This window comes from Balearica regulorum, chromosome 15, assembly GCF_011004875.1.
Source record: "Balearica regulorum gibbericeps isolate bBalReg1 chromosome 15, bBalReg1.pri, whole genome shotgun sequence".
In the NCBI taxonomy this organism is placed as follows: domain Eukaryota; kingdom Metazoa; phylum Chordata; class Aves; order Gruiformes; family Gruidae; genus Balearica; species Balearica regulorum.
This window is the reverse complement of record NC_046198.1, coordinates 13,507,450-13,528,297: the sequence shown is the minus strand read 5'-3', so window position 1 is coordinate 13,528,297 and position 20,848 is coordinate 13,507,450. Positions and strand designations below refer to the sequence as shown.

General features: G+C 56.0%; 2 protein-coding genes across 12 annotated transcripts in view; one reads left to right on the top strand and one right to left on the bottom strand.

The window, feature by feature from the left end:
• The window catches only part of LOC104631565 (alpha glucosidase), a 15,541-nt gene extending 7,563 nt beyond the window's left edge, over positions 1-7,978 (bottom strand). For 2 of the 6 annotated variants that reach the window (XM_075768026.1, XM_075768027.1), the window contains exons 1-4: positions 3,258-3,387; positions 1,503-2,040; positions 1,164-1,309; positions 23-188 (exon numbers count right to left, since the gene is read on the bottom strand). In XM_075768026.1, coding sequence (XP_075624141.1) covers positions 23-188; positions 1,164-1,309; positions 1,503-2,040; positions 3,258-3,280 — 873 coding nt within the window. In that variant the 5' untranslated portion in view covers positions 3,281-3,387. Of the gene's footprint in view, positions 1-22; positions 189-1,163; positions 1,310-1,502; positions 2,041-2,157; positions 2,282-3,257; positions 3,394-7,673 lie in introns of those variants that run through there. The other 4 variants (XM_075768031.1, XM_075768030.1, XM_075768029.1 and 1 more) reach the window with 4 other exon arrangements.
• On the top strand, positions 5,797-20,848 carry MAFK (MAF bZIP transcription factor K). Of its 6 annotated transcripts, none has more exons than XM_075768032.1 (3): positions 5,797-5,925; positions 14,143-14,222; positions 15,331-20,268. In XM_075768032.1, exons 2-3 carry the CDS (start codon positions 14,187-14,189, stop codon positions 15,763-15,765), a joined length of 471 nt encoding a protein of 156 aa, XP_075624147.1. In that variant the 5' UTR covers positions 5,797-5,925; positions 14,143-14,186; the 3' UTR covers positions 15,766-20,268. The 6 variants fall into 6 exon arrangements, 5 of the variants coding, with proteins under 5 accessions (XP_075624147.1, XP_075624152.1, XP_075624151.1 ...); XM_075768037.1 differs by lacking the exon at positions 5,797-5,925 and adding an exon at positions 6,205-6,228; XM_075768036.1 differs by lacking the exon at positions 5,797-5,925 and adding an exon at positions 6,209-6,231.

Sequence of the window (20,848 nt, the reverse complement as noted above, 5' to 3'; positions counted from 1 at the left end):
GCGGGGATGGGGGAGACGGTACCGTGGGAGGGACGTCGCGCGCCCACAGCGTGAGGGTGTTCCAGTCCAGGCTGTGCAGAAGGGTGCCACGGTGCTCCCCCAGCCCGTAGAGGAACTTGGACGGGAGCGATGTGGCTATCTGGAGAAACTGGTCAGCGAAGATCAAGGGGGCCACGGTGGTGTTGAGCCTGCCGGGGTGACACCGAGGGAGAGAGAGAGTCAAGAGGGGATGCTGGGGTCCATCTGGATCCATTTGCCTACCAACAATTGACCCCCTCCCTCTCGAAGCATCCCAAGGGCCAGCACGGCAGCATACGGCCCACCCTGCATCCAGCCCCAACACCTTGGCCCAGGCGGCAAATTCGGGTCTGGCTGGACGCGAGGCACAGCCTGAGCGTGAACCAGCCCGACCAGGGCGGCACAGCCTTGCCTTTGACACCAGAAGTTTCCACCCAGGTTATTATTAACCACCGAGGCGATGCGGCGGCGAGGTTTCTCAGCCTGTCGTCACTGATAAGCAGGTCCCAAGTAAAGTACAGACCACAGGCGCCAGCAAACGGGAAGGAGGAGGAAAAGATGGGATCTCAAAACACCCTGGCCATACATCGACCAGCCGTTGGTGCTCACCAACGGCTTAGTGTGGGCAAAGCCATGGAGGTGACCGAGAGCAGCGCAGCAAAGCAACCTGCAGTCCTTTTCCACAAAAAGCCTGGAGCTGGGGGTGTCCCTGTAGCTCAGACAGCCAAGGAAACCCAAAAGCAGGGTGAAACAGGCAAAGCCACAACCCTTCGGTGGCCCTTTCCCTTCAGAGCCACCAGGTCCCTTACTGGTGACGCGCTGGGGAGCCGTGCAGTGTTTGGCTGCTGTAGGGCCTGGCGAGGAATTAGGGCATTGGGAGGTTTTTTGGAGAGGTGCTGACCCCACCCAGCCCCACCACAGCCACAGCAAGCACATGGCCAGCCCGTGGGGCTGGAAAGCCACGTGCTGCCACATCCCCACGTGAGCACCGCTGGAAAGATGAAGACGAAGAGTAATTATTGGCTGGAGATCCCGCAGCGTGGTTTTCTCTAAGGAAAATCCTCCAGGAAACGTGCTGGGGCCTGCCTAGGGTGGGATGAGCTTTCCCCCACCCGCTGCGGGATGTGGAGGAAGTGGGTTCTTACAGCACCGTCCCTGTCGCCCTGCGCCGCAGCAGCACCCCAAAGGGGTCCCGGGAGAGGTCCAGGCTGTAGATGGGGTTTTCTGCTCTCTTCATCGCCCGGGGAACCTCGAGGGGAACCTCGTACCGCGGGTTGGCCACATCTGTTATCTGTAAAAGGGAGAAAAAGTGCTTTAAAGACCAGCAAAGCAAGAGGGCAAAGGGTTGGAGATGCTCACTGAAGCCACACACAGCCATGCCTGGAGCAAAGTAGCTTCCAGACTCGGTCTGAGCAGGGGACCTATGGGATGGAGGGTGCAGGGGTGCAGGAGGAGCGCTGGAGGACAGTCAGTGGGGCGCTCACCTTGATGTGCAGTCGTGTGTCGGTCTCAAACTCCACATCCAGCCTCAGCATCTCGATGTCCCGGGGGTAATAGGCCTTCTCCCTCCGCACCAGCAGCCCCACCATGCCCAGTGCCGTCTGGTTGAGGCTCTCCAGGGTGTAGCTGGGGAAGTCAGGGGGGTAGAAGCACCAGGGCACCCCCCGCTTGCCCCCCGCCGGCAGGGGACTCTCGATGAAGCAGCACCCCCGGCTTTCACAGAGCTCCTGGGTCACCACCACGCGCCGCTCCGGGTAGCAGTCGAAGCGGTGGCTCTCGGGTACCAGGAGACATTTGGGGGGCAGCATGGGTCCGGGCCAGCCCCCCGATACTTGCCGCAGCACCCAGACGGTGATGGCACTCAGCAGCACGGCGGCCACCAGCAGCCCGCTGCCCACCCACCACGGGGCCAGCTTCCCACGGCCGGCGGGTGTCGGGGCAGCCCCTTCCTCCTCCACCCAGCATGCCGCCGGCTGTGGCACCGCTGTTGTCAGCTTCTGGTACGACTTCATCGTCCTGGTGCTGGAGAAAGGGGGAGATGGAGGCGGGTGTGAAGGAGTTGGAGGGGGAGAGTTCGCACAAGCCTCGAGGAAGGTTTCCCTGCTCCTGCTGCCCATGGTTCAGGCAGAGCCTGCCCACCTCTGCCCACCTTGGCACCCTGCACCGTGACGTCTACACCCTCGGCTTAGATGTACGCAGCGAACTTGGCAAAGGACGGTCCTGACCTTGCTGGGGTGTGGGGAGACGATGCCTCGTGACTCTCCTGCAGCCCCAAGGGACAAAGTGCCATCTGCCTGAACCCCACCTGCTCTCGCGGGGTAGCAGAGTGGCCCCTCAAGGAGTTTTTTCCAGGACTGAATTTATAGGCTGCAGCGTTTCTGGAAGCTGCAAGCAAAACCGAGCTCCCTCTGCCCGTCGGAGCAGAGCCGTGGTGCTGGGAACTGCGGTTCCAAGGTGCGGAGCATCCTCTGCTCTGAGGAGCATCCTCTGCCAGCACCCCAAGCCCTGAGTCAGAGGTTTTAGTCCCAGGGAGGGCTTGGCGAAGGATGGCGGGGAACATGCTGTCAGTTTTTGCCTCCCACTGATACAATCTGATTTTAACAACCTCTCAAGCAAACATCTCCAAGACCGTAAAGTGGAGGAGACCACCCCACTTAGGAGATCCCAGCGCCTAAAATCAGAGATACAACTTTTTTCTCACCATCTCCTGCCCAAGTCCCCACACTCAGACCCTGCTCTCCCCCGCCCTACAATCTGCAAAAGCTCAGCAAAACGGCTCTCCCCGACAAACAGATTTCATTCCCCGTCCGCCCTCCCCACAGCTCCGGCACCAAAATGGCTCAACCTGCCGGGGCCTGGCTCTAAAGCCACCCCTGGGCGGCAGCGCCTGCCCCACGCAGCACCTCACCCTTATGCAATCGCGGGTCGCTTCCCCACGCGTGGGTGGCACCGGGGGCGGCAGCACCCACCCGCCGCGGCCGGCGAAGCAGCGTCGCACCCGTCATGCGAACCCCGGGGACGTCGGCATGCCATCAGCCCATGCACCCATGCTCATGCCAGGCCGCCCCGCGATGACACCCCCCGCAGCGGTGGCACTGGGGGGGGGGGGGGTCGGGGAGGGGGGTACAGCCAGCGCCTGCAGCCGGGGGGTCCCCAGCCCAGCCTGGGGAGGCATCGCACCCCGGGACCCCCCCTGCCCGGCCTGCCTGGGCCCCGCTCCGGTCATGCCAGGCGCTTACATACACGTGTCTCCTCTTGACATTGTGGCTGCGGGCAGGCAGCAGGCAGCAGGCAGCAGGCAGCGGGCAGGCAGCAGGCAGGGCTCCCAGCCGCTGCAGCTCTGCCTGCTCCACCGTAAAAACCCTACAAGACGCCCAGCTCTTACCGCTCCTCTCTAGTAGCAGCGCCTCCAGACACGCCTCTCCGGCGACTTCTCAGCAGCTCGCTCCTCTGGTTTGTGTGCTTTGCTTTTTTTTGGTTTTGTTTTTTGTTTTTTGTTTTTTTTTAAATATGTGTGTCTACACTCGATGCTGTTCAAAAGCCCCGAGGTGGAAAATAAGGGAGACTAGCAATTTTTTAGATTTTTCCCCAGCCTGGATGCACGCAGGGTCTCAAAACCTGGAGTTTTAATGCATCGACCCTGCTTTTAGGGTGAGCGCGCTGTACCCAGAGCAGCATGCCAGAGGTGCCCGTGCTGAATCCTGCACCGTGGCTTCAGGGAATCGTGATGTCGGACGTGTTTGGAGCACACAGCGGGTGGGCTAGACCCACAAAACCCCACACTTCCCAAAACAAAGCCCCTTTCCCATCCACGTTTGCACCAGAGGTCCTTTCTCCCATGCACTCCTGTTCATCTGGTTAACGAGCGTATATAATTGCGTGCTCCCTGTCCAGGCTTTCCCATTCTCAGGGGACCGGAGAGTTGCTCGTTGTTTGCTGTCGAAGGCCACTGCAGTCTAAAGATCAGCAGCAAAGGACAACAGACCTTTGGAGCACAGTTGCTTTCCCCAGGGAATGAAAACAAAAAGTAAGAGCTGTTGTGAGCAGGGCAATTCACTCGGAAACAGAATTTCAGGCGATACAACTTCCCCCATGCCGTATGTGATCTGTCAAACCCATGTTGTTGCAAAACCAAGGGAAAATACCTTAATTCTGGTGAGCCCCATGCATGGGGCTGTCACCATGGAGGGTGAGACCCCCACCCAGGACACAGCCAGCCTGTCCCTCCTGCATTTGGGGACCACCATCTCGTGCATGTCTGCCTTGGATGACGCAGGACAACTCTGGCCACTCCTGGTTATTACCACCCAGAGAGGGCACAGGGGCAGGTGGCCGTGCTGGGGACATTGGTGGCCCCAAGGCTCCCACCACCAGCACCCCTCTCCTTGCTTGTCTTGGCTCTCTGAGCCACCAGAACCCCCCTGGGACGTAAAGGAGGTCTGGATAAAATCCTCAGAGGCACCAGCAAGGACCACAGGGATGACTGAAATCTGCCCTCCAACCCTGAGCTCGCCCCATCCCAACGCCCGGGGCAGGTTTTCAGCCAGAATCTGCAAATCTGGGAAAGGTGAAGGCCAATGCTGTTGCAGTCACACCGGGCAGCAGCTTCATGCCATCGCCTGGCAGCTTTAACCCACCTCATTAGCTCAATTCCAATAAAAAATTGGACTTTCTTAACAGCAGGGAGGTGCGTCTGCCTGAACCCCGCTTCCGTCAGGGCTCGCTCCGGCCGCACAGACCCGTGGGGCCGTGCCAGACGCGGGGCTCCCCGTGTTTTGCAGCTCGCGTTGCGCAAAGGGAGCAGCTGAAAGACGGGATCTCGCTCAGAGCCTCAACCACGGCCCTTAGATCTGCTCCAGTGAGGATATTGGGCCCCGAGGCTGGAAAGCACAAATTGCACGGAGCTGACGCGGATTTTCTAATATAGTTACGAACACAACAAAAATCAAAGGGAGACTGGTTTTCATGGAGGCAGTTGGTTTTGGTCAACCACCCGTGTTATTACTTTTTTTTTTTTTTGAGTCATTTTCATCATCGTTGGATGCTCCCAGGGTCCGAAACGCCGCCTCACGCCACTGGGGTCAGGGTGTTGTGTTAGCAGCTCTCGCAATCGCACAAGCAAAGAGCAAGGGTTGGGTGCGGGATCTGGCCCCGGGGCAGGGTCTGGCCCTGCGGCAGCGCTCGGGGGGGGGGGGGCTCCGGGACGCGGCGGTGGAGGGGCGAAGGCCGGTCCGGTGCCCGGTGGAGGAGGGCAAGCCCTGCCGGTGGCCGCCTCATGGAGCCCGGGGACCAAAACCGCCTCCGATGACCGCCGAGAGCCTCACGGTGCGCACGACGCGTTCCCCCGCTGCCACCTGCCCCGACCCGCTGCAAACCCACCCGCGGGGGTGCAAAACCCCACGGCCACGCCGCGCCCCCCTCTCCATCGAGGCCGGTCCGGGAGAGGGGCCCGCACGGAGCCGGGGACAGCCCGGCGGTGGGGAGGGGGGCCCGGGGAGCGGCGCTCGGCGCTGCCTGCCGCGGGGACCGGGGGCGCGGGGGGGGGGGGGGGCCGCGCCGGTTACGTGACGGCGGCGGTGACGCCCCGCCCCTCTCCCCGCGCCCTTCCCCATGAATGAACCGCGCGGGCGTGGCCGAAGGGGGGGGTGACGCGTCGCCGTCGGGGCGGGGCCGGGAGGGGTGACGCGCGGCGTGACGCGCCATGCCGGAAGCGGCGGGGGCGCTGGTTGGTCGGCGGCGCGGCGGGGGGGAGGGGGCCGCCCCGCGCTTGTTGTTGTCCGCGGGACTCGCTGGCAGGGAGGGAGGGAGCCGCGCAGCGCCCCCGCCGCCGCCCCCGCCGCCGCCCGCCGCCGCCCCCCCCCGCCGCCCCCGCCCCGGGCGCGCGCGCGCGCTCCCGCCGGCACGCAGGTGAGGAGCCGCCCGGGCGCGGTGGGGCGGGGGCGGGGGGATTTGGAGCTGAGGAGGGGAGGGGGGGACGGCTGCGCGGTGCCGCCGATTGAGGCGGCGGGGCGGGGGGGGGGGGAGCGCGGCTCGGTGCGGTGCGACTCGGTCCGGTCCGGTCGGGTCCGGTTGGGCGCGGGCGGGCGGGGCGGTTGAGGTAAAAGTGCTGAGTCACCACCGCGCCGGGCACGTGGTGCCGCCGCCCCTCGCACCGGGCCGGGTCGGGCCGAGCCGGGCGACGCGCACGTGGGCCCCGGCGGGGCGGCGGCGGTGAGGGGCGGCCGTTCCGCGTGAGGGGAGCGGGGGGTGCCGGTGCCGGGGGGAGCGCCGCCCTTGCCCGCAGAGCGGCCCCTTGGCTCGGCCACCCCGGGCCCCGCCGAGCCCCCGCCCCACCGCGGCTGCCCCGGGGACCGGCGGTCGTCCCTTCCCCGCCGCCTCAAGCCCGGCGTCGCTCAGTCGCTCGCGGGACGGGGCCGGCGGCTCCCCCCGCACCTCTGGGGTCGCGGGGCTCGGGGACTCCCCGGGAGGGGCCGGCGGGTCCGCGCCTGGGTGATGCTTTCCCCTCGCTTTCTGTGGTTCGCATTTCCCCCCCCCCCCCGCCCCGGGATGAGCGCGCAGCCTGCCTCTGCCTTTGAATGGTTCTTAAAATACATGTGAGGAAACCTGTTGTGACGCCGCGCGCTCCGCCGTCTAAAAATAGCTGCTTTTGTAGTACGGAGGGAACCGGGGCGCAGCCGGTGCCGGGCAGCGTGGCAGCGGCCGTGGTCGGGCGTGGTGGCGGCCCCGGTGAGCCGCGCTCTGCCCCGCGTTATCGGGCGGGAGCAGCCGCCGGTGGGAAACGCCGGGCGGGCTCCTCGGTCCCCGTCAGATTGGGGTGGGGGGGGGCGGTCAGGGCTGTGGTGCGGAGGTGGGGGGGGGGTTATCTCCCCCGAGCACGGCTTCTGGTGAGGTTGAGAGGGGGAGAGGAGCGTGGTGTGTTCGGGCCGGTCCCGGAGCCTGCGGGAGGGATGGGATGTGTGTGCAGGGGCGGGGAGATGGGGTGCTGCCCTGGAAATGGGGTGCTCTGCGGCCACCCGGGGACATGTCGGTGGGAGGAAAGGGGACGGTGACATTCTGGGAGCGGGTGCTGCCGTGTGACTGTGTGGCGGGTGTGGGACGGTTTGGGGATTTAGTCAGAAATGGGGTGGGTGGGGGGAACCCTCTTCTGAGCTCCTGGTGAAGGCGGCGGCATGAGCTGGGGAAACATCCAGGCCATGAGCGAGGGGAACTGAGATCTCCGGACTCACACAGCGTGTCAGGGTCTGTTTGAGAAAGACCTCCTTCTTCCTCCTCTTCCTCGGGCTGAGAGCCCGCTCCCTTCCCTCGCGGGCTGCTCCGTGGAGGATTTATTTTACAGATCCTGCTGAAAGCAGGCCATGAGGTCTCAAATTAGGAACGAGCCCCCTTTGGGCAAAGTTGTTACAGAAAAGGGAAAGGCCTCCATTTTCACTTTTACCTGGCCGCCCCCTCCTTCACCAGCATAGTCCTGAAGCTGAGCTGGGACTGTGGAGGTGGGGGGAGCCGGTAAGAGGAAAGCGTTCCTCCGGAAAGCTGCACGCCTTTTTCTTGCACTTTCGGTCTTTATAAGCCCTGTCTGTGGAGAAGCGCAGCCCCGCGCCCTAGCCCTGCGCGTTGCGCCGTGTTGCTGTCAGGGTTTTAGCAGCAAACGAATTTACCTTGTGATTTTTCTCACTGATGAAAGGGGTGTGCGTTCCTCCGCTTTTTCCTCGCTCCTTCCGTGTGTACGGGGTGCTGCCTGCGGAGAAGCCTTCCTCGTGCAGTCACTTCCTAGAGCTGATGGACGCCGTGGTTGCCCAATGGCAGCACGCAGGGCTGCGCGGCACCGGAGTTAACTCTCCTCGTACCCAGCGGAGGAGCCGGACAGCGATCCGGCAGCAGCGGGGCGATTGCCGCAAGGTTGGGGTACGCGGTGACTCCCACCGTCAGGACACCCTGCCTGCTTCTGCGGGCTCCGAGCTTGTCAGGGCTTTGTACCTGAGCCGTGTTAGATGTTGTGTACTACTACTGTACTACACCAGGCTCGTGCCCTGCTTCACAAGTGTTTCTGAACCCGAGGCAGAAATTTGTTAGCTTTTTTTTTTTTTTTTTTTTTCCCTTGGCTTGCCTGTCAAGGACAGTGTGCTTTGTCATGTTTTATCTCATTTCTGCGCTGTCTCCCGGCTCGGCAATCTGTTGCGGCAAGGAGTTCAGTACCGCTGTGTGCCTCCTGAAAGGGAAAAATACAGATCAGCTTGATACACTCTTATTTCCATCAACGTTGGAAGATGATTAATGGCGTGGAATGCGCTGCAGAATTTGGTATTGAAAATCTCTAGCTGTGTGAGATGTTTGGGAAGTGAAGAAAGGACAGCTGGGAGCGCTGGCCCCCGCGGCAGTCGGGGTTTGTGGGATAAGCACACTCACTGATCATTTTTGTAAACATCCAGCTGTGAAATACTTGAGCAGCGCTAGCACTTTCAATTATCAGGAAGTTTCAGGCTCAGCACCCTGTAGAGATGAACAGGCAGTTTCCTCTTCTGTCTGAGCTATTGTTTCAGGCTATCTTCAAACTCGGGCAGAGAGTCTTCCAGGCGTGAAGCAAGCACAAAGCGATGCAGCACTCTGTGTTGATGGTCACAAGAACTGGGCTTGAAAAGGCAGGAATGAGAGCGATTACCCTGCCGCTAACCTCCCCAGCGGAGGGACAGGTTGCGTAGCAAATCCTGCTGCTTTGCAATATTGCAGGACCCTGAGTAGCGATGCAGTTATGTTCCATTATTAGCGGTTGGTGAAGATGCCCAACTCGGTGGCTGGCGCGTGGGGTCAGGAGCAGGCGCGTTTAGGAATCCCAGCTCTACCCCAGGATCCGTCTGTGCATCTGAGCAAGTTATTTGTTGCTCGGTGGCTCAGCTTGGCTGTCTGAGGGAGATGCATCTCTGCGCTGGTGATGCTGAGGCGTAGTTCTGGTATAGCTCTGTCACTGCGTTTTATAAGTGTGTGATGGAAAAAGTGCTGTGTGCTTGTCAGTACCACGGCCGTCTGCCGCGTACCTTTCCCCTCCAGCCACCTCCTCCATGAAGTTTCTGAGGTGACGCACGGGCATACCTTCCTGGTAGTCCGTATCCTCTGCTCCCCAGCCATGGGCTTTCTGCAGCATCTGACTAGGTTGTTTACCAAATCACTGAAGACTGTCTGATCCGTGTCCAGGCTTCCCCAGAGAGCGCCTCAGAGAGCCGTGTCCTGGCAGCTCTCAAATGTGCTCTGAAGGTTCCTGAATCTCCTCTTTGCTGCTGGATGCTGGTTCCGATCCATACGGGAAATGGAAAGCTGGCCAGCTGGGCGAGGGCTGCATGGAGCTCCTCTAGAACAGTAAACAGTGACTCACCCCCTCCTTGTGTCTTCTCTCTCTTCACGTCAAATATATTGCCTCGCATATGCTTCTACTCTCTGATTCACACCATCAGCCCGTCCCTCCCCGCTCTCGTTACAAATGAGTGACAAGCGTCAGTCTGCCTTACAGGATGTGTGAAGATTGTCAGAGCAGGAGAATGGCTTTTTGAATGATGGGGAGAGGGATGGTGCTCTGCCTGCCATGCTGCAATGTGCTGGAAATCCGTGTCGTGCCTCCGAGCGGCAGAGGCACGGCGACGAAGATTTAAGCATCTGTAGTTCCATTCACCTGTCAGCTCTGATGTTATCCTTGGTAGGCACATCCATTTGGCCAGCGCTCTGGAGCTGGGAATAGCTTGTGGATAAACGTGAAATTTGGGTAACTTTACTGAAAAGGCCGCCTGGGAATTAAATTGCTGCGTTTGGGAATGAGTAGAGTAACCCTGCGTAACTGTCGGTGCTGAATTGAGACGCAGTGGCAGAGATCGCCATCGCTGCTTGAACCTTACGCTGTTTTTCTGCCCTCTGGAAGTCATCGCTGGCCTGGCTGAAGGTGAGGGTTGCATGTTTTCAGTTTGCTGTATGTGTCTGAGGATGGAAGCTAAACACCCGCGGGGCTGTCTGCCAGGCATTCGTGTTCTGGCCGGGGTTTGTCTTTCAGTGTAGAAAGAGTTTTAAAATTCAAGTTCATCCGCAGTTGTCGGGTGTCAGCAATGACTTTATAGTAATTCCTTAATGCGTAACGCGCTTTGAAAGCCCTGTAGCGTGGAAAGTCTGAAATCTCATTCTGGCATGTTTTCCTTCTTAATTGCAAGCCTTGTGTGGAAAGCTCTGTCCTACCTCCGCACGAGCCAGGCTTTCTGCTGTCTTCCCCTTCCAGAGCAGAGGAGCTGGGGATCTCTAGATGGTCCAAGCTGAGGTGGTCAGGCTTGGGACATCACCTGGAGACCTCCAGGTTTTTGGGAGGGTGTTGCAAGGGGCATAGGAGTTGCCTGAGAGAGGGAGAGGGCATTGGCAGGGCTGTCAATGGGTAACTTTATTGCAGGATTACAAGGGCTCTTTATGTAACCCACAGTCAAAACACTCGCTTTAAATACAAGTGTGGAGCTGCACGGGAAAAGCCTTTGCCCCTTACACTTGGTGTATCACTACTCGCGTCTTTATTTATGTAGCATTCGAAGTTGTGTCGTACAGCTTACAGAATAGAGATGTAATGCGGTCCTTGTTCCAAAAAGCTGAGCTCCTAATTTTAGACATGATGCAGCAAATGCAATTAAGAAAAGAAGGGCAGGAATAGGGTAAAGACTAAAAGGGTTCTAGTAATCAAATCGCAGGCAGGGTCCCAGAAGACCCCTGTGCGGCATGTTTAGGGGATGCTGCTGGATATGACACGTTTGCAGGATGGTTTACGATTTTATCATGGGGTTTTGCCTTCTAACTGTGGGAGATGCCTTGCCGATTGTATTTGCTTGTTGTTGGTAGCTGAATAGTCCCAAATAGTCCTGATGGGAAGGCTTTTGTAGGTGGGGAGATGGAGATGGAGCCCGAGGCCCTGGAGGACTGTTGGTCAGGGTTGCGAGTGGTGTTGTATGGGTTTCAAGCAGAGCCTGGACCACACCTGCGGGTTCACCCAGTGCGGAGATAAGACGCGCCCTGGCACTTGTGTCTGAGTGCGAGACTTGAGCCAGTTTGAGTATTTCTACTTGCCCTACCAAATCCTGCCCTTAGGGTTGGGGCAGACCCCCGTCTCCCACCCTGGTTTGAAGAGGGCCCAGCATTGCGATTCCTGACGATGCCCTCAGCCTCCTTGCTCACCTTGGTGTGAGCAGCAGCTCTGGTGCATCACCCTGGTGCAACAGGACAGATCCCAGCCCATCTCAGAGGGGTGCCGGTCCACCCAGGGTGCTTCTGCGTGCAGGGGGAGACAAGCGTGCGGCACAAGACCCCGTACCGAGCACGAGGGCGTCTGCGCCGTCTGCCGAGGAATGTGCAGGGTAAGGAGATGTTGCTTTGGCGACACGGAGCAACAGGTGACCAGAAGGGGTTTCGTCACGTGGAGCCGGAGCATTGCTCGGGGTGGCAGGCGAGCCCACGCATTGACCCCCACCAGAGGCAACCTCACCCCTCGCCTCTTGTTTTCCACGATATTTTACGTTTCTTTCCATCTCCACGCAGCCAAGCGGCCCTGTTCAGTTTTTCCATCGGCTGGCGTGGAAAGCGCTTTGAAGACGAGCTGGGTGAGGATCAAAAGGCTTTTTGTGTAATCGGTGGGTGTGACGGGTCTGTTGTCGGCCTCCCCCTCCTTTTTGACTTTCCTTTTCCGGTTTTAGCAGCGCGAAGTGTGCCAGCGGGACGGCAGCGTGCCCCTTTCCTTGTAGGGATGGGGGCGGCGAGGGAGGGGGGATGCCGAGGGAAGGAAGAGTTTCTGATGCTGTGGGAATGTGAGCTCTCAAACTCTGTAAACAGCTGGTGACTCACTGCATAACTATGGCACCAACTGCCTGCGCGGCCGCCGCGCTCTGCGTCTGCAGGGAGGGGGCTGCCGGCCGTTTCCTTTACACACTGGCAGCGTCTCTGCTCTCCTGAACTCGCCGGGACCGTTTGGCTGAGACGAGGAGCTTTTTCCTTCCTCCTCCGTGCTAGCGCCTACGTCTGCGCCTCTGGCCTGGAGGTAGGGGCGGGCGGCGAACGCCCGGTGTGGAGGGGAAGCGATGGACGGCGAAAGGGCAGCGCTGGGGTCTGAAGAGGTGCCTGTGCGCACAGATTCTGTCTGCCTGCCTGCAGTCAGCCCTCGTGCAAAACACGCAGCGTGGCAGCAGCCAGAGGTCAGGTGCATCCCCGTCCCTCGGAGGTGACTGCGAGGGACTGGGACCTGCTCCCCTGCCCCGTGCCCAGCCTGCTCCAGCAGCCCCAGTGAGGAGGCAGGAGCTGCTGGAGGTGTGCTCAGGGTGGGGTTCGGTGCTGGAGCAGAGCAGGGAAGGACTCGGTGATGCTCTAGAAAATGCAGCGCGCACCAGTTGCTGTAAGCGGTCCATTCATCACAGAGCATCTTGGCTTGTGCGCTGTGTGGCTGTCCTTGTCCCTCCTCCAGACATGGAGAGCTGTGCTGTCTCGGGCTTAAAAATAGAGGAGGCGCCTAAATACACTCCCTAATATCGAGGATAGTATCTCATGGCTTTGCACTTCCAGGATTCCGCGCCCCCCCCCCCCATGTTCTTCATCTTGATTTTTTTACGTAAGTTGTGTGATGATGAGGTGTCTCGACTGATAAAATTCGAGTGACAGCAGCGTGGGCTGAGCCAGCACCTTCACCCACACGGCTCCCGCTGGTCCCCGCACCCCACCTTTATGCCCCCCTCAATCCCACCGCCCCCTGTTTGCAGATATGAATGAGTTTGTTTACTCTCCGACGACCTCGTGATGTCTTTGCACAGACATGACCTGAAGTCATTATAGCTTTTGGGCTTCTCTGTTTCCATGGCGACTGTCTCTGGGTTGGCTACTTTCCCAAGGTCACCATGGCAACTATCAGAAGGGAATCATGCTTGGGATGCTTTGGCTGGATTTTTCATGAATGATTAGGATGTGTGACACGATGCAGACGTGGAAATGGGGAGGGTTTGGGCTGGGCTGGAGAAAGGGGGGAAAGAGAGAGAGAGGACTCCCGCCAGACAGGCTGTGTGCTCTGCGGTGCCGCCGGGTGTGCAACCCTTGAAGCCGCCTGTCGTTGTGCATCGGGGGGGGGGGGGGGGGGGGTACCGGTACCTCGCACCCTCCCCGCTGGGGGAGCGATAGGCAGAGGCTGTGATGGTGGCACGGCTGCGGTCGCCTCTCTCGCGGTAGGTACCCAATGGCTGGCCGTGCTGCCGTCACCGCGGGGTGAAGGTTTTGGGTGGAGGTGCGGGCAGGTGGATTTTCTGCAAGGCGCCGATCAAAGGGGCGTAGTCGCCGGCTAAGGTGATAGTGAAGGGCAGCGTCTCGGCAAGGGATGGTCTCTCTGTCGGTGGACGTGCCTTCACAACACTAGAAATGCCAGGCAGGTCAGCTCTCGCAGCCCGAGGCCAAGACGATGGGACAGCAATGGTCTTGGTGCATTGGGAGAGGCGAACTCCTGCCTTGCTTTGCTATTGGGGGGCTTTTGTTTCTGTTGTTTGGGTTTTCTGGTAGCGTCTCCTTTGGGTGGGGACGGCACTGAAAGCAGGTCACAAACCAGGCAGCTTCTTACTGGGTTGCTGATTCAATTTTGTGCTGGGTTAATAATAGTCAAAATAAGAATGGAGTTGTTGTCTTGTGGCTTTTCAATGCCTTTTATGAGCGGAGGTAACTCTTAATTCAGTCTCTAATAGGCCATTCCGAGCGTCTGGGATCCCTCTGGAGGGAGGTGAGCCAGTGGCTGGGCCTGGGAGGCCAAGCTCTGCGCTCCCCTTGAGAAGGGGTGGCATGGTGTAAGGTGGTTAGCTAACCGGTGTTTACAGGCGGGAGCTGGTACCCCGTCCTCATTGCTTAATCTTAGCATAGCGAATAGCAAAACATGAGGTCTTTAGTGTTAAAAGGCAATGCACTTGTCAACACAAGTTTCTCCTTCTTGTGTCTGAATGAGGTAAACTGATCTCTGAATCCATCCCAGTGCATTAAACAACTGCGTGGTTATTTCTTTTAATGGTGGTTGAGTTGGGGGTTTGGACCATGTGTTGGGTATCTTCTTCCTACCTTCATCTCTGAGATTGACCTGAAAATCTTGTTTTGTTTTTCCAGTTGCAATTTCTGAGCGGTTTTGTCCGGAAGACTGTGCTCAGGTTATGACGACTAATCCCAAACCGAACAAGGCATTAAAGGTAGGGAAGGAGGCCGCGTGGGCACTGCTGGGTCGCAGGGGAGGCTGTTGCAGGACCGTGCTCTGTGTGATGTTGGTTGTACATGACTGTTCTTTTTCATTCTGAGAGAGTCTTACAAATGGGTGCCAATACGATTTCCCACTAGCGACAGGAAAGGTTAGGGTAGAAGACGATACCTACTGGCAATACCCAGAGAGAAGTCTAAAGTCTCTGAGACGTAGGCTAGAGTATCCCAGTTGCTATCCAAGAGACTTTTGACTATAGCAGGTATCGGCAGCATCCTGAAAGCCTGAGAGGCACTGGGGAAAGGATGTGTTCAGCTGGTATCTCAGATCTGTGAGACAGTAAATGCCTCGGACATACCGGCTTGGTGGTGATCTACGCATGGGTTGTGCATGTGTTGTCGGGGTTTCTTTCCAGCATCTTAGCTCTTTGTTCCAGATGTTCTGCAGTCTCTGAAGAGACAAAAGGATGATGCCTTAAAGGTTCTGAAAATAATTGTGGCAGCAAACCTGCTTGAGAAAAAGGCACAAGGCATTGGTGTCTTTCTCGTGTAACTTCAGAGTCTGGCCTGCGCACCAGGAAAACCAAATCAGGCTGTGGTCCTTGAAGCCACGCGGGGTTGGTTTTGTTCACTACTTGGATGAGCATTCTTAAGGAAAAGCCACAAAATGCTGAATTAAACCCTGCATGCAAGTGGCTGTTCTGCTTTTGAGATGCTGCACTGATGTTCCAGCATAATGCTGGGAAAAGGTGTCATCTGTAGCATTCAGTATGAATTCTGGGTCTTGACAAAGGAACACAAAGGGCTTCACTCTGTTATATTTATCTCCTAAAAAACATCTTACTGTTTGGTTCACACTGGGTGTGTAAGGCTCGCTGCTTTCTCTGACTTAAGAGAGTGACCCAAACCCAGGCGACAGCAGTGCTCAGATCCCTGTCGTGTTTTACCCAGGTGTTTTAGTGGAGCACAGGCTCTCTACAGTGCTTCAGGGGTGTTTTCCAGGTAGGGCTGTCACATTGCTGAGGGGTGGCCTGTCTCTCTTTGCTGTCCAGAACATCTGTTCACGTAGGGTTGCTGCTACCCCTGTGCTGTTGGTATTTGCAGGTAAAGGAGGAGTCGGGAGAGAATGCCCCAGTGCTGAGTGATGATGAACTCGTGTCAATGTCCGTACGGGAGCTGAACCAGCACCTGAGGGGTCTCACCAAAGAGGAGGTCATCCGTCTGAAGCAGCGGAGGCGCACGCTGAAGAACCGGGGCTACGCTGCCAGCTGCCGCATCAAGCGTGTGACTCAGAAAGAGGAGCTCGAGAGGCAGCGGGTTGAGCTGCAGCAAGAGGTGGAGAAGCTGGCCAGAGAAAACAGCAGCATGAAGCTAGAGCTGGACGCCTTGCGTTCCAAGTACGAAGCGCTCCAGACCTTTGCTCGTACTGTGGCGCGAGGGCCCATTACCCCGACCAAAGTTGCCACCACCAGTGTCATCACCATTGTGAAATCAGCCGAAATCTCATCCAGTTCTGTGCCGTTTTCAGCAGCATCCTAGTGCCCTCGGTGCGGGGAACTAGCAGCCTTTCAGAGGGGAGGGGAAAAGGCTCTTATGCATTGTTCCGGAGTCCTTGGTCACGTCAAGAATTGGTATTTTAGCAATTCTCTTCCAAAAGTGCAAAAAGTAGAGAAAAAAAAAAAGAAAAAAAAAAAAAAACAAACCCAAACCTACAAAGGGAACTTAACTGGCTGCTTCTATCTGGACTTGGTGACTCCATCAACCTCTCGTGTCCAGGATTTGAGCTCTGTATGCAGTACAAGTTGCAAGATCTGCTTCCTCCTTCCCCCTGCTTCCCCAAACCCCTCTCAGCCGTGGGCAGCTTTCCAGCTGGGAGAAGATACCTGAGGAGCCTCCGGAGTCTTCATGAATGATGCTCAAGAGCCAGGAAACAGATGGACCGTAGAAATCATCATGTGAGATGAAAGTATGGAAAAAAAACAGTTTCCTTTAGTGGCATCCTACTCCCTGTAAGAGGGGTCTCCCTTACCTTCCCCACTTCCATCTGATATTACGAGGGCAGGGATATAGGTTTTTTGGATTAGATTTCACCCTGCTACGAGTGGATGGGAGCGGGAGGACGACGGAGACTAATGCTTGGGTCTGACCACACCCGTTAGGAATAACCTTTTGTTTTCAATCCATGCTGTTAAAATATGGAAAAATATATATTTTACATATTTTAATATGCCCCATTACCTGTGTGGCCTATAAAAACTACATTGCAGCCTCCTTTATTCCAAGCCCAAGTTTCCCGATAGCTCCTTCCCTACGGTATGCCAGTGAATTGGGTATATTTATGCAGTTTATTTCTTCCAAATGATCCGCAGTCTTGAAGTAGTGGCGCTTTTTTTTTTTCTTGGATTCCCTGAAGCTTGAGGGAAGGAGGCACAGTGAATGCTGTGAAGAGCTGTGTGATGGGGAGGAGAAGGGGAGACGAGGAGGAAAAACGCTGCAAGTATTACCGGGTGGAGGCAGAACTGGCTGAGAGAAGGTGGGACAGTTCTGCTGGGATCAGCACTATGAGAAGGAGTTTGTGCAGAGTATTTCGGAAAGATATTTTTAAAGCACTGAAGTGTAACTAGAGGGCAATAGCGTTCAGACGGGAGGAGAGAAGCTATAGAGCCTCCTCTTTGACAAAAGCATTGGTAGGTTAGCAGTGAACATCCCAGCTGGAGAGCTGGGCTCACCTGTCTTTGGTGACCGGAGAAGGGCTGTGGGGAGGTCGGACGGGAGCTGGAAGTGTCTTTTCCTCTCCATAGCGTGTCAGGCGCTGAAGTTGGGATCTAAGGAGTACGGTGAACAACCCTCAGTGTTCAGACAACCTGTGTGAATGTGACCCTGAAACTTGACGCTTTCTCTTGGGAATAGGTGAATTGTTCCAAGAGGCGCATGGAGGGCAGGACGAAAATCGGTGTGTGTAGGGGATGGAAAAATTGGGATCGAGAAGTCGTTCGTATGGCTCTGAGCAGCGGTTTGGGAGAAGGATTTCTGGCTCGGCAATGGGCAGGAGGTGGGAAGCGGAAAGGAGAGATTCTGCTGTTGCGCAGCAGCGCTGAAAAGACAAATGTTTCCAGGTCACTGTAAAAAAAAAAAAAAAAAAATAGCTATGTTGATGTTTGTGTGTTTTGTTGTTGTTATTTTTTTCTTTTTGAAGTAGGAAAGAAAAGGGATTGTGAGTTTTGCAGGGCAGGTCAGAGACTTGTGGAATGGACGATGCCTGTTGTCACGCAGGTGAGAAGAGAATGAGATTGCTGAAGTTTAAGATGAGGAGAAGAGCTTAGAGGATTTGGGCTCCAGAACAGAAAACAAAGATCACGGAGAATTCATGAGTGTTTTGGACTGAAAGAGAATAATCAAGTGCCACCGTTGTTGTAAAGGGGACAGTGAACTGGCATCCCACACCCGGTATAATTTGTTGTTTGAGGCTTTGTCTTGCCTTGAATAGCAGTAAGTTCATAGAAATTTAGTGAAGCCCTACTTGTCTTTGGAAGAAGTTGTTAGCTTGCTTTTTTTCTTTTTTTTTTTTCACCTTGTCATCGGAGTCTCTGGATTTCCCAGGAGGGTCCTTTGTGAAATAGGTTAATGAAAAGAGAAACCTCAGACTTGGTTCTCGTTCAGTCCTCAACATCGACATCCGTGACCTTACTGAGCCAGAAAGGGTGTAAGCGAAACGCTTCCTGAAGGCTCGTTACCCCTGCCAGATCCACGTGTTATGGAGGGGAGCAGGGAGTTTCCTTCAAGTGATTTTCCGACACATAGAGTTTGGATGACACTTAGCGTTACCTCATTTCTCCTCCACTCCCTCCCTATCTCCAAACAGGCAGATCGATGTCCTGTGTATCAGTACCAGTTATTGACTCCCACAGCAGAAGCTGAGGAAGAGAAAGATGTTACTGTCATTTCCTGGTCCTCTCATGTTCTCCAGCTCGCAAACATTGGAAACTTTCCCAGACCTTACAGGTGCCTCCGAAAACAGGCAAAATGGAGACTCCTGGCACTGTTGGGGCTTTAAATGAAAACTTTAATGAAAAAGGCCAGTTGACTTGAAAAATGCCCAAATGCTTCCAGTCTTTAAAACAGCTCCAGAGCTCCATAACATTCCTGGCTAGATAGGAACACCCTCTGGCTGCCCTTGACCCCCTCGCCCCGGCGGGGAAATCAGACCAGTCGCACTGAGGGGGACGGAGGTCGAACTGTGTTCTGTGGGGTCGTCTTGCTGTTGGAATGGGTTGAGAAACATATCTTTACGTGGCAGTTCCCTTGCGGCCAAGTATTTCTTTTTTTCCAGTTCTTGGAAGGGTGCCAAAGGCTTGTCCAAGTGATTGCTAGTTTAGTGCCGGTAGGCACTTAAATCTCTGGTCACTCGATAAAGAACAAGAGGCCTGGGTGTTGTTAAAGCTGTTGATACCATAGCCATGGTAGGTAATCCATATTGGATATCCATAAGGACCACGTGGAAATATTTAAAGAGAGAGAAATATATATATAAATATATAATTATATACATTTTATCGTACAGATTTTTCGTAAAAAAAAAAAAATAATTTTTTTTCCAAGTTTGATACTGTAAATCTTTATTAAAAGAAATTGCCAGTCCAGGGCTCCTTGGGTGGTGACCTGGAGGGGGATGAAATGTCCTGGCTAAACTTCCACAGAGGGATCAGAATTGCAAGGTAACGTGGAGGGAGGAATGACCCGAAAGCTGTTGACCGCGTTGGAGACCCAGCTCCTCCACCCTCCGCCCTGGAGGGCCCTCCAGCTTGGGGTTGTCGCATTGCATTCCTCTGGAGTTTGGTTTGTTTCTGTTGTGGTTTTTTTTGTTTTGGTTTGGTTTTTTTCTTTTTTCTTTTTTTTTTTTTTTTTTACCCTCTCCATCCTGCACTTGCAAGCCTGACACCCAGGGCGAGCACCGCGTGGGGAGCTGGTTGCTGCCTGCAGAGTCGCCCAGGCGGCTCCGGCAACGCTCCCCCGCAGCCGTACCTCTCGCTTGTCTCTCTGCTGCAGTAGTTTGGATGCCGGGGCTCCCTTCTCTGCCCCTCTTAATTTGTGTGTGTGTGTGTGTGTGTGCATGTCCCGCCCCACCGAAGGGGCTCTGGATTTGAGTGCTGGGATCCTGTCCCCTGAACCTGGCTTTTCTTTGGTTGCTCCCCATCCGCAGTGTGACGTGGGAACCGCGGGCTGGGCGGGAGGCAGGAGAAGACGAAAGCGTCGGGCAGGGACCGGGAGGGACATCTCTGTAGACGTGTTTGCTGTGCTCTCTACTGGGAGTGGGGAACCTTTCCCTCCAGGGCAGCTCCAGATCCCTTTGAAGCAAGTCAGCGTTCTCTGCTCTTGCTCAGCTCTACCGTCTGCCAGAGGAGACCGCGAAAAGCGCGAGTTTAGAGACGTGGGTGACACCGCAGCTCCGGGGAGGGGACGAGGCGCCGGCGGGTGAGCTGGTGCAGAGGAGAGCTGTGGCAGGGCTGGGCGCGATGCCGTGGGAGCACGGAGCGGTCAGGCCATGGGACGGCTCAGACCCAGGGAGGAGGAGAAGGTGGCATTTTTTTTTTTTTTCTCTCTCGAATCATTTAAACTTCATTGTCATGATTGTTTTTATTTAAAAAAAAAAAAGAAAACAAAAATGAAAAACTTTTGTAATGTGGATTTGTTTTCCTTCGTCTGTATTTCAGTCTGCTGGGGTGTTTCCGTAGATGGTGGATACTTGCTTTCATTTTTTTAATGATAGAAGTCTTCTGTTTTAAGTTGTTTTTTATCACCAGCTCATTCTATCCTCTGTGGTTACTCAGTAATTTCATTTCAATATTTATTTTTGTGCTGCTTTTTTATTATAAAATAAATTATTGATATACCAAGCAATGTGGATTCCTGTTTGTAAGGCGAATAGCCCTGTGTATGTGTCCATTACTTTCTCTTGACAGCCACAACGTAATTTATTGCTGTAAATTTAGCTGCAGTGACTGGTTTTTTTGTACCTTTCCAATAAAGCATTTTCTGGTTTCAGACTTGCCCTGGTCTATGGTCAGCGTTTTGGAGCTTGAATTGATCTTCAGCGGAGTGGGTTTTTTGCCTGTCCATCCCCGGTGCAGCGTACAGCTGTCGGCTGCGTCGCTGCTGGTGAGCGATGGTTATTTGGGAGCAGGCTGGGCTAAGGTGAATGTGTGACGGCTGCTCGGGCTTTTTTGCAAACGTCTGACCCAGCCCGGTGTAGCCAGCCTGCCCCTCTCCCAGCCTTGCTCTGGTGCTTCCTTGGTGTGTTTGGACCATGCTCAGGGGATAGCTCTTGTCCAAGCTGCTTGTCCGGTCGATCCCGTGCTCAGCCCACCTCTGTCTGTGCTCCCACCCCAGGCTGCGCCTCCGTCTATGAATCGGTGGGTGTTCGCGGTAGCTGAGCGGGCAGCTGCCCGCAGTCGTGATGCCGAGCGCTGGCTGCACAAGGCGGCTCTTGGCTTGGAGACGCTGTGCTGCGAGACGGGTCATGGTGCTGGAGAGACACTCCCCTCTCCTTTGGGTTGTGAAATACCCCTTCACCGCTTTCCTGTGCGACTGCTTGTGAATAAAGTGCTTTAACCTGTGGCCTCAA